Source organism: Pan troglodytes, chromosome 5, assembly GCF_028858775.2.
Source record: "Pan troglodytes isolate AG18354 chromosome 5, NHGRI_mPanTro3-v2.0_pri, whole genome shotgun sequence".
Lineage (NCBI taxonomy): Eukaryota > Metazoa > Chordata > Mammalia > Primates > Hominidae > Pan > Pan troglodytes.
The window spans coordinates 120817276-120832302 of NC_072403.2; the positions used below are offsets into that span (position 1 = coordinate 120817276).

General features: G+C 38.6%; 2 protein-coding genes across 25 annotated transcripts in view; one reads left to right on the top strand and one right to left on the bottom strand.

The window, feature by feature from the left end:
• Positions 1-15027, top strand: part of ARMC2 (armadillo repeat containing 2) — a 202404-nt gene that overhangs the window by 52368 nt on the left and 135009 nt on the right. For 20 of the 24 annotated variants that reach the window (XR_010157759.1, XM_054686854.2, XM_001149668.8 and 17 more), the window contains 4 exons: positions 257-355; positions 4780-4952; positions 11438-11540; positions 12874-13097. Coding sequence is in view for 23 of the 24 variants with exons in the window: in XM_054686854.2 (XP_054542829.1) it covers positions 257-355; positions 4780-4952; positions 11438-11540; positions 12874-13097 (599 nt within the window). In the remaining variant the exon portion in view is untranslated. The remainder of the gene's footprint in view (positions 1-256; positions 356-4779; positions 4953-11437; positions 11541-12873; positions 13098-15027) is intronic. The other 4 variants (XM_054686858.1, XM_063812577.1, XM_063812572.1 and 1 more) reach the window with 1 other exon arrangement.
• On the bottom strand, positions 8010-8915 carry LOC104006944 (ATP synthase subunit f, mitochondrial). Its single transcript, XM_054685552.2, has 2 exons — positions 8880-8915; positions 8010-8452 (listed from the first exon to the last, which is right to left on the bottom strand). The coding sequence occupies exons 1-2, from the start codon at positions 8913-8915 to the stop codon at positions 8135-8137; spliced, it is 354 nt and encodes a 117-aa protein (XP_054541527.1). The 3' UTR covers positions 8010-8134.

A 15027-nucleotide genomic window follows, 5' to 3' on the forward strand; every position in this document is an offset into this window, starting at 1 on the left:
AGCTTACTACTTTATGAAGTGACCAGATCACATTTTAAAGTTCTGACTTTTTTACATTATCCAGTCTGAGTTTAATTTGGGGTAATTTGATTAGAAGACCTGTAGTTCTAATGAGAAATAGTCAGGCTTGGAGAGCAAAGGGTAATTTAATTCTCTAGTTTATTAATTGTAGTGATGAATAGTAAAGGCTTTTGACCGTGCTTCATGACAACTCCTTTTTCATAGCTTTTTCTCCTGCTCTGGATTTCTTTTGCAGTCCCAAAAGCTGACCTGCAAGAAAAGGATGCAGAAATAGAAGTAGACGAAGTCTTTTGGAATACAAGGATTGTACCGATTTTGCGTGAATTAGAAAAGGGTAAAACACAAACAAACAAACAAAAAACCGTTTTTGTTTTTTTTTTTAAAAATACCTGTAGTTATTTATGTGTTCCCCATTGCCCTGATATTTTTAGTAAGTTTTCACTATCATTTCTGTGAACATGTTCAAAAACAAATGAAGTCATCTATTTATTTACCCTGTGTGTGTTAAATATTACATGCACACATAATTTTTAGTAAGATTATGCTTTAAATGCACCGAGAGCCAATTTCTAAAACTTCCCTGTGTAATATAAATTAATTAGCATTTCCTCTGTCCAAGGAAATGCTGGTTTAACCTCTCTCAGATGGCTCTTCATACTCAAGAAAGTAAAAGATTAAAACAGGTTTCAGGCTTGGAAGCTGAGTCTCATAAACTGGCGTCCTTGACAGGTGTGCCCGTGGTTTCCTTGGTCCAACTGGTATCTGTCCTACTCTCTTGAAGGGAGCACATCTGTCAGGAATGCCACCCACAGCATGGGAAATAGCCTGGGATGTGTCCCACCCTTGCGCTCTGAACTGCCCCAGAAGTGAAGGCCCACCATCGATGGGTCCCTGCAAGGGTAGGGAAAGCGTGTCATGGGATGGCCCTCCACTTTCTCCCTCTTTGCAGCTAGCTCCTCAAGGATTCTCTTTCTGAAGTTAACCAGGCTCCTCTGGAGCAGTGGTCATAGCCCTAGGGAGAGCCCAGGGCCTGGCACACAGTGCACAGTAAGCCTTTGCTAGGAGTTGTTGATGAGCAAACCAGCTTGGTAGCCACAGGAAGATGCTCTAAGAGAAGCAGGGTAAATGAACCCTCCCCAGCAACCAAACAGGGATGTGCTGCAAAAGACCTGATTACTGAAAGGTTCAAATGACCTCACCCCTCCTCTGCTCCCCATTGGTGCTTGGCTGTGTTCATGGTTAATGTGGGAGCCCTGGACAGGGTTCTGGTCCCGGTGCTGCTACTCGCCAAGCGTATGGCCATGAGGAGTCACCTAGACTCTGTGTGCAATAGTGTTCTCACCTGCCAGACGAGGTGGAGATTAGGTTATCTCCAAAGGCTTCTGCAGCCCAAAGTCCTAAAGATATGAATGTGATGACTTTTTCCCCTCTAGAGTTACTATGTTCACCCTCATCTTAGTGTGCCACGTTAGCTTTGGGCCCTTTATTTCAGGAGATATGTGCAAACACTAGTGAGAAGAACAATGAGTCTGGATAAGGGTTACACAAGAAAATATATTGCACAACATTGAATGGGGACACTGAGTCAGTATTGTGAAGGCCTTTCTTGTAGGAAGCCTTCCTACAGGAAAGAAGGAATTTTTTTTTTTTTTTTTTTGAGACAGAGAGTCGCTCTGTCACTCAGGCTGGAGTGCAGTGGCGCAATCTCGGCTCACTGCAACCTCCGCCTCCCAGGTTCAAGCTATTCTCCTGCCTCAGCCTCTTGAGTAGCTGGGACTATAGGCACCCGCCACCATGCCTGGCTAATTTTTTTGTATTTTTAGTAGAGACAGGGGTTTCACCATATTGGCCAGGCTGGTCTCAAACTCCTGACCTTGTGATCCACCTGCCTTGGCCTCCCAAAGTGCTGGGATTACAGGCATGAGCCACCGCACCTGGCCTAATTTTTTTTTTTTCTTTTGAGACAGAGTCTTGCTCTGTTGCCCAGGCTGGAGTGCAGTGGCACGATCTCAGCTCACTGCAACCTCCATCTCCTGGGTTCAAGCAATTCTTGTGCCTCTGCTTCCTCAGTGGCTGGGATGACAGGTGCGCACCACCACACCCTGCTAATTTTTTGTATTTTTTGTAGAGATGGGATTTTGCTATGTTGGCCAGGCTGGTCTCAAACTTGTGGCCTCAAGTGATCCACCTGCCTCGGCCTTCCAAAGTTTTGGGATTACAGGTGTGAGCCACTGAGCCTGGCTGGCATGTGTTTCTTAGAAACAAAAACATTCTCTTATATATCTGGAAATTACCATACAATACTATAAAAATCTTACTCAAATTTTGCCAATTTGTCCCAATAATTTCCTTTGTAGAAAAAATAAAAGCCTGGATCACAAGTTCTCATCATTTGTCACGTCTCTTTCGTGATCTTGATGTATTTGAGGAATATTTTACAGACTGTCCCGCAAATTGGGTTTGTCTGGTGTTTTCCCGTGATGAGCTCCAGGTTAGCATCTTGGGCAGGCAGAGCACATGAGTGCTGCTGTGTCCCTCTCAGCACCTCCTGCCAGGAGTACACGATGCTGATGCGTTCTGTTGCTGGTCGTGTCCCACAGCTGTACCCACTGTCAGGTTTTTATTCTTTCCTTTGTAATGAATACATATCTTGGGGATAGAAGTTACTCTGAGATTATGTTACTCTCTGTTACAATCAAACTTTTACCCACTAGATTTAGCCCCTTGCAAATCTTGATAGTTTGTAGATTCAAGTTGTCTTTTGAAGCTATAGAGCATTTGTAACAAACTATTTGGTATAAAGGATTGATTTGATCAATAGTTTAAAATTTGACCCTTGAGCCTTTCTTTCTAACCCCTTTTTAAAGCTAAAAACAAGTATTCTTGAGTAGAACCTACCAGGCTGAAGAGTTTGTGGAAGGAAGTCTTAGAAAATACTTTGAGGACCACCCACTGCCAATGAGTGGCCCAGAACCTGGACTTAGGGTTTGTAAAGAAACTGCCAGTCACAGAAGAATAAAACAACAAAACACAAGTGTTTCATACAATAGGAGTTCAGGTTTTTCCCTTTATTTAAAGTTAGGCTAAGTCATTTCCCATCAATTCATTCATTTAAGTGCATAACCAAAAGACATTGAAGGTTACTTAGCTATTGAGGTTTAAAATTTTTTCTTAGATGTTATTGTTGAAAAGAGCTAAAAATGGCCTGAGTCACTTCCTTCTGCAGGCACACACTTCCTCTATGTGGGCTTCTAAGAGCACATTATGGTATTTATTTAAGATTGGTTTCCTACTTTTAAATTTCATGAAGGAATCTATCAGAGATAATATTATTCGACAGAATACATTAGATTATTTTATTTCCCCTCATGTTCCATTTTTTTGTGCTATTTTTCTTCTTTGTATGACAATTAGTGTGGCTACCACTTCCAAAAATTACTTTCCCAGGACTTTGGGAGGCTGAGGCAAGCAGATTACTTGAGATTAGGAGTTTGAGACCAGCCTGGGCAAAATGGCGAAACCCCATATCTACCAAAAATAAAAAAATTAGCCAGGCGTGGTGACACACGTCTGGAGTCCTAGCTACTCAGGAGGCTGAGGCAGGAGGATTGCTTGAGCCTGAGAGGTGGAGGTTGCAGTGAGCCAAGAATGCGCCACTGCACTCTGGTCTGGGTGACAGAGTGAGACTCCATCTCAAAAAAATATATGTATTACTTTCCTCACAAACATAATTATAAGATGAAAGGTTCAAGATCTCCCTGTTTCCTAACTAAAATACTCTCCTTTTTTTTAAATTTATTTTTTATTTTATTTTATTTTGGAAGTAGGATCTTGCTATATTGCCCAGGCTGGCCTTGATCCTGGCATCAAGCAACCCTCCCACCTCGGCCTCCCAAAGTGCTGGATTTACAAAAATCTTTTTATTCTCCTGTTTTTTAATAACCACCTCCAGATAATGGTGGATTTTGTGACATTTCAGGCTTTTGTTCTATTAGAACCCTCTTTTCTTAGGTAATGAGCATTGTTCTCATAGGAAAATACTGATCATTGTTTTTGTCAACAGATATATTAGAAAATGAATATGTGTGAAGTTATGCTATATACAGTATTCTATACAATATTCTCACTGTACCATGTGCTATTGATAGAAAGAAATGTAAGACTGGCTCACTTAGTATGATATCTATTTGAGGGCACTGGTCATATAACACAACACACACATACGTACATGAAAAATAAGTAACCTAAGGTAATGTTTGTTGAATGTGGAATAGTGCATCTTTTCTGAAGCAGCTACAACATAAACAGAGACTCGAAGGACCAAAAACAGTAGGAATGAGGGTTATGGAGAACATTTTAGGCCAGTAGAGCTATGCAAAAAAGAATTGAAGGTCAAGATGCAAGTGGCATGCATCTGTGAGACTGAGCAGAGCACGGGCTGAGGTGGAGGGCATCTGGAGTAAAGGAGGCCAACTGAAGCAGGTAGCAGTCCCATTCTTCAATACCTCTTTGAAAGACTGTGTATTCTAGATAAGCTAATGACTGATAAGCAATAAGTCAACATGGTAGGAGATGGATCAAAGGGATGAAAAAAATCAGGTAGATGGAAGTGATAAGATAAGAAAAAAATAGAGGTCATGAATTTGAAGATATCCAAGGAAATAATTATGGGGTTTTTACTTACACTGTCTGTGTTTGACACACTTGGAAACTTAACCTTAATTAGTAAGTGTGGCTTTACTCTCTTTGCTCTGACAGAAAACATTGAAACGGTTTGTGCTGCTTGCACACAACTTCATCATGCTTTAGAGGAAGGAAACATGCTTGGAAATAAATTTAAGAGAAGAAGTATTCTCCTGAAGACCCTGTGTAAACTAGTTGATGTTGGTTCAGACTCGCTCAGCCTTAAACTTGCAAAAATAATTCTAGCAGTAAGTTTTTCTTTCCTCGGGTCTAGTAGACTATATCACATAAAAGCTTTGTTTAATGCTTTATTTTTAAATATTACAAAGAATATTAGAAATGCAGTGTATTTGTTTAGAATCTTGGAAAAAAATTAAGGTAATAAACTGACATCTCAGAATTTGACTAGGAAGTATTATCTAAGGAACTAAGGCTGAGTACATAGAAAATGTTAAAAGAAACTCAACGTTTTTGGACTGCAACTGAGTTAAAAAAAAAAAAAAGAAGAAGAAGGAAGGAAAGAAAGGCAACAAAGAAAAAGAAATAACCGTAGGCAAATACATTCAAAATGGTTGCTCAAATAACTTGACTGGAGATCAGTAGCAGATGGTGCAGGCAGTGGTTTCTCTTGGATGCTTGATTCTGTCATATGATTTAATAAATAACTAAGTAATTTAGGCCACAGTCATAATAAACCAGGTGCTTTAGGAACCAGTGTGAAACCGAAATACAGCTGCGTGTGGTCACAGGAAGGTACCTCAGTGGTCATAGAAGGCTTTCACAAGGTGTGAGAAGAAAAGGCCAGACACCAAAAAAAAAGTCTGTAGAAACTCTGTCTCAAACAAAATGATATCACTGTTTGAGGGGAGCACTTTGTTGTCACAGCCATAAACAGTTGGAACCAAAAGATAAGCCACAATTATTATAGAATGTTCTAAGAGAGCCACTAAAACAAATGAATGAAGCTTTGTTTTCTTGGTTTCATACAAGTACAAGCTTTGTGCTAACACCCCATAATTTACAGAATTTAAAATCTTACAGTACACAGTGAAGGTAAGTGTTGGCGTACTTACTGTTAGTTAATAAGAATGCCACCTTTTCTTATTCTGATAATGAAGTCTTTCATAAAGCAGAATTTTCTGAGCATATATCTATGTAATATCAGGGGGAGGCTACATTCTTATTCAGCTGTCAAAGTATTAACTCTCTTTTTAAAAATTGTGATATGTGGTCAAGAAAGCAATACTTCTTTGAAATAGTGATTTCACTCCAGGGCTCTGGTGGTGCAGCAGCTGCCCAAAGATTGCCTTTGCTATTTTAATCTGAATCCTAGACATTTTGTTCCATACCAAGCCAAAGAAAGAGAGAAAGAGTGAGAAAAAAAAAAAGAAAGAGCAAGAAGGAAAGGAAGGAGGAAGGAAGGAACATGAATTATTTTAATGCTTTGCAGAGTAAATATTATTTCGGTTATTAATGGTGTCATTCAAATCAATTATATATATGACACGAATTTAACTATTTTAGGGCAAAAGGCTAAGTGATCTGCCAGGCAGTGAACATGTTTTGAACTAAACATATGATTAGATAAAGCCCTCTTGGTGACATTGACGGCCTTGCTGAATCAGGAGCAAGATGCTAGGCTAAACTCCAGAGTGCAGAGCTGGGTAGGTTTGCCTTCTGACTAGCTACAGAACCAGCACTTCAGAAGGGACCTTCAAATCCATCAAGGCCAACTTCCCATCTACTGCCTGGATCTCCTGTAACATTCCAGACAAGATCTTGTTTAGCTTAGGCCTTGGTGATGCGGTTCTATGTAAAATGTTAAAAGACTACATCATAAGAACTGTTGAAGAAGAAAAAATCAGCAAAAACTAAAGCTATATGGGACTAAGAAGTTTTTTACAACTTCTCTCTGCCTGTTTATTGGCAAATACTGGCAAATGAAAGTTTTCCAGACAGTCATCTTAATTTTAATCTTTGTGTCAGAAACTCTTACAAAATAATATACAAAAATATATAAGCTTAAATGTTACTATAGTAAGATTTTTTAAAGGAGTACAAACAAATATATACAGTATGAATGTGACTATATTTAGGAGGGAAAAAATCTAGCGCCCTATGTACAGGGTAAAAAAAGAAAAGAAATACCAATTACCAACTGTGATGCTATATAGTGGTACTAGTATGAGTGATTTTAAACTTTTCTTACTTTTCTTTAATTTGCCAGATTTACTTTAAATAGAATAAACTACTGTTTTTAACATAAGAAGAAAACTACCCTACCACAAGAACCTACTTTGTGCCAAGACTCTTTTTTTTTTCTTTTTCTTAAAGACAAGATCTCGCTCTTGTCACCCAGGGCTGGAGTACAGTGGCGAGATCACAGCTCACTGCAGTCTCAAATTCTGGGCTCAAGTGATCCTTCTGCCTCAGCCTCCCGAGGAGCTTAGGACCACAGGCATGCACCACCACACCTGGCTAATTTTTTAAAAATGTTTTATAGAATTGGGGTCTCGCTATGATGCCCAGGCTGGTCTCAGACTCCTAGCCTTGAGCAATTCTCCCACTTTGGCCTCCCAAAGTGCTGGGATTACAGATGTGAGCCACTGCACCTGGCCAGAGACTCTTCTTGACACTGGGAATACAAGTGAATAAACTAGCTCCTGCCTCTGGGGTTGCCACAGTAGCAGGGCAGACAGACAGCAAACACAGCAGGTACCAAAGGAGATAATGAGAGCTAAGGGAGAAAAATAAAGCAGAGCAAAGGAAAGGGAGAGTAACAGGGAATTTTTAAAATAAGATCGTCTACATCCCTTGCATAAATGTAAGATTTTATTATCTTTTTATGTCTTAAAGTCATAATTTTACGGTTAACAATGGAGAAGCAGTACAAATTTGCACTGACTGTAAATTGACATTATAGCAGGCCTGGAAATTGTGGTTGTCTTTTTTCTTTTCTTTGTTTTCTTTTTTGTTTTTTCTTCTTATTGTTTTAATGAAAACTCTGATACAAGGTTTTGTTTTGTTTTCCTTTGCCACTTTTTACTAAAAATGTAAGATTTGTTGGGGAAAAGGAAAGTGAGTTGTATTCATTTTTTTCATGAAGTTTTATTAAGTATGGAACACATCCTACATACTACATATAGAAAGAGTAATAAATTGTGGTTTTGACCTCAAGGACTCACAATCTAGTAGAAGGTAGTCAACCAATTCAAATATATTTCCAGATATTAGGAATAATATATATTTCCATCAATATAGAAATGTTCTTCTGTTTTCTTTCTTTTTTTTTTTTTTTAACCAGTCATCTTTTATTTGGAGGTTAATTGCCATTAGGATATGAAAGGATTCAGCAACGATCGAGATTGTGTTCCTCACAGAGGGGCTCGGGCCAAGGTCGTGGGGTGGGGGGGTGCAGACCGTGTCCTCTTCAGTGGTATTTGCGGAGCCACTCGTGCTTGAGATGCTTGTAGGAAAAGGAGTAGCTGAAGAGCACGTAGCATGCCAGCACCATGGTAACCCCCGAGATGCTCCCCTTCTTCACATTGATGTACTTGTAGTACCGGTAGTAACCTCTTTGAAACGCTCCAAAAATGCCACTAGGGCTGAAGTCCCCCATCAAGATCCAGCTTGGCAGCTCCCCCAGTTTGACCTCCAGAAGTTTCTTGTCCTTCACTGGTACAACTGATGCTATCTTAGAGTCCTGGTGTCCACTGTGTTCTTCTGTTTTCTTAAGCCTGCTTATTTTCTGGGGGTTTTAAACAATATTATTTTAAATACCTAATCATTAAACATTTATTAAGGTTCCCATTTCCTATTTTCCTCCTGGGAACAGAAGGAATCTCCATTCTGCCATGTGTTACAGTTTCTGAAGCTTCCACAACAGTGTTTCCCAGACTTCACTGTGCACATGCATCCCCTGGGGATCTTGTAAAATGCAGATTCTGAGTCGATAGTGCTGGGGGGGCCTGAGATTCTGCATTCCTAATACATGCCCAGGTGATGCCGAGATGGTTCTGTGACCTATCTGAGGCACGCACTCCTCAAGTGCAAAGTGTGAACGACAACACCAAATTTCCTGAATAACTTTTGTAAGTGGCCTAGTGCAGGAGGGTATGCAGAAGCTGCCCCACAGGCAGTGCTCCCCTCCCCAGCCCCTCCAGCTGGGGGCTGACCGTGGCCGTTTTGGTGTCTTCTGCAGTGAGCAGCATAGCGCCTGGTACACATCAGGTGTCCAGTAAATACTTGTGGATCAAACACAGAACAAATACTTAACAAATATGCCTGACAGATTCTATTTTTTTTTTTAAAGTAACTGAAAACTCATTAATAAAATGTGGGAGGCTGAGGTGGGAGGATTGTTTGAGCCTGCTAGTTCAAGACCAGCCTGGGCAACATCTCTACAAAATGTTGAAAAAATTAGCCAGGCATGGTGGCACATGCCTATAGTCCCAGCTGCTCTGGCGGCTGAGGCAAGAGAGTTGATTGAGCCCACGAGGTTAAGGCTGCAGTGAGCTGTAATGGCGGCATCACTGCACTCCAGCCTGGGTGAAAGAGCAAGACCCTGTCTCTGAAAAAAAAGAAAAGAGAGAGAGAGAAATGTCGTAGCCGGGCATGGTGGCTCACACCTGTAGTCCTAGCACTTTGGGAGGCCAAGGTGGGTGGATCACTTGAGGTCAGGAGTTCGAGACCAGCCTGGCCAACATGGTGAAACCCCCGTCTCTACTAAAAATACAAAAATTAGCCAGTCATGGTGGCACGTGCCTGTAATCCCAGCTACTTGGGAGGCTGGGGCAGGAGAATCACTTGAGCCCAGGAAGCAGAGATTGCAATGAGCCGAGATCACGCCCTTGCACACTAAGCTGGGGAAGAAGAGTGAAACTCCATCTCAAAAAATAAATTAATTAAATAACTTTAAGGATAGTTTTTAATAATAAACTAATCACCTATATGCCATCCTTTTCAAACAGAAATAATTTTTTGTTCAGATGACCTTATTCCTACAAATACATTTTTACACCTTTGTAATGAGGGCACATATTATTTCCATCTAACAGTAGGTTATAAATGTTTCCCTTTTTAGACATAATGTTCACAGTTATGCTTTTTTGTGACTGCTTAATATGAATAGTATTGATGTCCCACAATTTAATAAACTATTCCCTAATATTAGATACTTAGGATGTTTTTTATTTTTCTTTTTTACTACTTTAGATAAATACACAGCTAACTTAGACCATTTGATTCAGTCAGTAATCCTATACTTTGCTTTTTTAAAAAAATAAAAACACTATATTTCCTTATCACCCCATGTTTAATTTACTTAGATATTTTTGTATGATTTAGAAGATAATTTTCTTTTCTTTTCTTTTTTTCTTTTTTGACACGGAGTCTCACTCTGTCACCCAAGCTGGAGTGCAGTGGTGCAATCTCGGCTCACTGCAACCTCCGCCTCCCGGGTTCAAGTGATTCTCCTACCTCAGCCTCCTGAGTAGCTGGGATTACAGGCGCGTGCCACCACACCCAGCTAATTTTTGTATTTTTAGTAGAGATTGGGTTTCACCACGTTGGTCAGGCTGGTCTCGAACTCCTGAACTCATGATCCACCAGCCTCAGCCTCCCAAAGTGCTGGGATTATAGACGTGAGCTACTGCGCCCAGCCTAGAAGGTAATTTTCAACTTTGGATGTTACTTGTGATTATCTCAAAGCATTCCAGAAATAGACCTTAAAAAGAAATATATGTATATTATCAAATTAAGCAGTATTACTTTTAAATTTTCTTTTATACAAATGATAAAAAAGACCAAAACTTTCCCCCTTTCTTTTCTTTCCTTCATCTCTACTATGTGTTCTTTTCTAAATTAATGTGAAATTTTGGTATTCATCTTCCTCTACTTTTGTGTTTTAATGCAATTACTCTAATCAAATTTATTAACAGTGTACTGCACCCCTTTCTTCCTCATATACTCCTTTAAAAGTAACTAATAATCACATATATAAATATGAGACTTGGCTGGGCGTGGTGGCTCACACTTGTAATCTCAACACTGGGAGGCTGAGGTGGGAGGATTGTTTGAGCCTGCTAGTTCGAGACCAGCCTGGGCAACATCTCTACAAAAAAAATGTTGAAAAAATTAGCCAGGCACAGTGGCACAAGCCTATAGTCCCAGCTGCTCTGGCGGCTGAGGCAAGAGAGTTGATTGAGCGCACGTGGTCAAGGCTGCAGTGAGCTGTGATGGCAGCATCACTGCACTCCAGCCTGGGCGAAAGAGCAAGACCCTGTCTCTGTAAAAAAGAAAAGAGAGAGAGAGACTTTATGAAGTAAGAAATATGGAGAACAGATTGGAGGTTCCTCAAAAAACTAAAAAGAGAGCTACCATATGATCTGGCAACCCCACTGCCAGGTATATACTCAGAAGAAAGGAAATCAGTGTATCGAAGATATATCTGCACTCCTATGTTTATTCCACAGTATTCACAATCGCTAAGATCTGTCATTAAAATGTTTATTCTAAAGATAATTTATATTGTGTTTACTCTAATTGAGTTAATTAGATACCACAATTGGCAAATATGTGGTCTAAATTTTTCAAAGTTGATTTCTTTAGAACTTTTCTTCATGTTTAAAAATACTGTTGCTGTACTTCAAAAATAGATGTTTGTGGTTTATTTTTTTTAATACAGCATGTCTTTATTTCCTTCTGCAATAGAGATGTGTTTCTTTCTCTGCAGCTTAAAGTGAGTAGAAAGAATCTTCTTAATGTCTGCAAACTTATATTTAAAATTAGCAGGAATGAGAAGAATGATTCTTTGATTCAAAATGACAGCATTCTGGGTGAGTGTCATTCAGTGCTACTATTGAGCAAATGCTGTACTTGAGTAAAAATTAGAAGTCTGGAGAGAAAATGTATAATCAATGATAGCAAGAATATTTTGTTTTCTAGAAACATGTAGAAGTTATGTGATGCTCATTTTTACTTCATCCTTCTCTGTTTTCCACATTCAGTTGAATGCATCCTGTGGTAGTTTGCTCTTTTCCTTCAACACCTGTAGTAACATTATGTGACTTTACAAAGTGTTCCCCATTTAAGAATTCATTTCCTGGACTTGCATTTAATATATAGAAAAATGCATTTAATAGTATTTGACATAGTTGAAAATTTTAGTCTTTTAATATACTAGGAATGACTAAAAGTTGAAAGACATCTATAACTGTTATAGAAACCTGACATCAACATGTTTCAAATTTGTAGGTAAGGAAGTTTTATTACACCTTATCTAGCTAATGCCTAATTTTTGTTGTACTTCTAAATAATTAAGATACCTAGTTACCTAAATGGAAATCTTTTTATTAATTAATATTGCTGATACAAGAAAAGAAAATACAAAGTATTTTCCATGCAGCAACATGGAAAATACTTTGAGTTCTCTTTTTGCAACATAGGATAAATGATCTTTTCATCTTTCTTTGCCCCTGGCAGATAGGGACAAAACCAGTACTGAAAGAAATGTCTAATGTTGAATCAACTAATTAAGAATTGTCAACTGAAAACAAATTATGTCAAATTATTACATTGACTTTAATATAATTAAATGTGAGATACGCATTATTAACGTTAGTGGATTTGCCTGGATTACTCGTAAAACCAAGTAGTGGTATGTTATTTGAATAAATGTTCTTAAGTTGTCTTGGGAAAAGGATAGGCGTTATATTCAAGTTATCTTTCTAGGGTGATTGAGATTTTTTTTTAAGCCCCTTCATGGATTTCCCACTAAGAATACAGCTACAAATATATTCTTAAAGGCTTGTTGAAGTTTAACTCTTAGATGTGTTAAATTATTAGTATTCTATGACTCAAAATTTTTGTAACAAAAAATAAAGGTCAATAAATAATTAGTAAGAGGCAAGGAATGACATTAATTAAAAGAATACTTTCTCATTTATTTATTAACAATCCCATCCTTCTGCTGAAATTACTATTACAGAGATTTATCTTAGCTAAAAGTAAGCTTTTCTCTTATACTATATAACTCTTAACAAGCACTTGAATGTAGATTTTGATAAATATATTTTACGAAGTGTATTTTATGTTCACACACAAGTGCTTTAATATATTTCTCTCCAGCTGTTATACTCAGACATTTATAATAATTAATCTTTTTGACAGAATCATTATTGGAGGTACTAAGAAGTGAAGACCTGCAAACTAACATGGAAGCTTTTTTATACTGTATGGGGTCTATAAAGTTCATTTCTGGAAATCCGGGATTTCTTAATGAAATGATCAGCAAAGGTGCTGTGGAAATACTAATAAATTTGATAAAGCAAATAAATGAGAACACCAAGAAATGTGGTACATTTTTGCCTAATTCGGGCCACTTGCTAGTCCAGGTAAGTATTTTACTTGAAAACGTTAGATGTGTAAAATTAGTTTTCACATTGCCTAATGCCAGTTTTAAAAGAATGGCATGCAAGAGGCCCCTACAGCCAGGTGCGGGTGCCTGGCCTCCAAGGGCAGCAGCCATAGCCCACCTCCACCCCATGAGGGCCTGGTGCCTGTTGTCCTGGACAGGCTATTCCATGGCTATTACAAGAGCAGCTCTCCACGCAGCATGCGCTTTCACTGCCCTGCAGAGAAAGCAGGCCTGGAAGAAGGAAAAAGTTGTACCTCTCTGCAAAACAATTGCATGTTAGAGTCAAAATTTTAACAAGCTGCTTAGAGTGTTGAAGATGGGCCTGGCCTGGAGATGATTTATGATGATTGGTAGCTAATGTCATTACTCTTGTAAGAAACAGAAGGTAACGGGATTGAGTGGACAGTCACTGAGGTGGGTATGTAGATATCAGGCAGCCCCGAGACTGTAGGAATGCAGGGAACAAAACTGGACGCATGGAATATAAACAGAGCAGGCAGACCAATTTTGTTATATGTTAGGGTTTTATTACTTCCGTTGTAGCAGATTAAATTTCATAGTTAAATTATTTTCACTGGAGCTGCTCTGGCTTGGATACTCTTTTTTAGATGAGATTTTACTTTTTAATAGCATTCATATATCAAATAATAGCATCTTTGATGTAATAATTCATAGGATTCGAAATGTGTTTGTCAATTAATGAGGATTGATTGAGCACTCAGAGCACACTAAGCCATTGGGAAACTGTGTTAAAAATTAGATTTAGGCCCTGCCTTCAAGATGCTTAAAATATTTAGGATGATTATTAATTTTGGACTTTGTGGTCTGTCTCCATTTTGAAGAAGATTGTGAAAACCTCTTTTAGTCATCAATGATGCACAATTTTTCTGTATGCCCTGTTTTGGCTAGGAAGACTTCAGAAACATTATTTTCCATGTTCCCAGTGTTATCGAATCATTTAATTTTTTCCCTCAATGAAAATAGTAATTTCTAATTATAGAATAATTATATTTCCTGTTAAAATGCTGAAAAGTATAAGGAAGAATATAAAAATCACCTGCAATTTTTTCACCCTGAGATAACACCTCCAGCATTTTGGTGGTCATTTATATACATATACATAATTTAATAGAATTCTCACTTTTTAAATAACCCGTTACTTTTAATAGTCACTTTTGTTTGTTTTCTATCATTCTCTTCCCTCCCTGTTTCTCCTTCTGGTTTATCCATTTAGCTAACATTGTTCACACTGATGTGTTCAGCACCTTTTAGTACACACACAGGATTTAACAAATGGAATATTCTATGCCCTTCTCTCTCCTCATTTAACAATACGTAGTAAAAATCCCTTGAGTTAACCCTAAAGACTTATTTAATTCTTCTTAATGACTGCATAATATTCTGTGATTAGGATATATCTCAAATTCTCAACCATTCCCATATTGAGATATTCACTCTGTTTTAAATTTTTATGTAACAGCTTATGGGATTCTTGTCTAGTTAATCTCTTTCCAACCCCATCTTATACATATATAAATGTGGTTTGCTGTTTGCATCAACTATATCACTGTGTGTGTATGTCTGTGTGTGTGTATGTGTGTGCACCCACACACATATGATCAGTTGGTATGAAGGAAAGTTGAGTGTTACTGTGACCAAAAATATATCACATCAAGAAAGGGGACCTCTGGTGTGCACATACAGTATATTACTCCCTGTGTTACTCTTTTATGTCCCTTTCCCCTGGATTCAGCATCCTTAGGTGCAAACTGATTCACCAGGTTGGATCCCCCCTCCTTTCCTGACATTTGTGTCCCCCCACCTCTAGGGGGCGCTGTAGAAGTTCCTCCTCACTGCCCACCACCACCTGCCACCAACTGATGGCAGTGGGCTCTGTCATTGTCTCC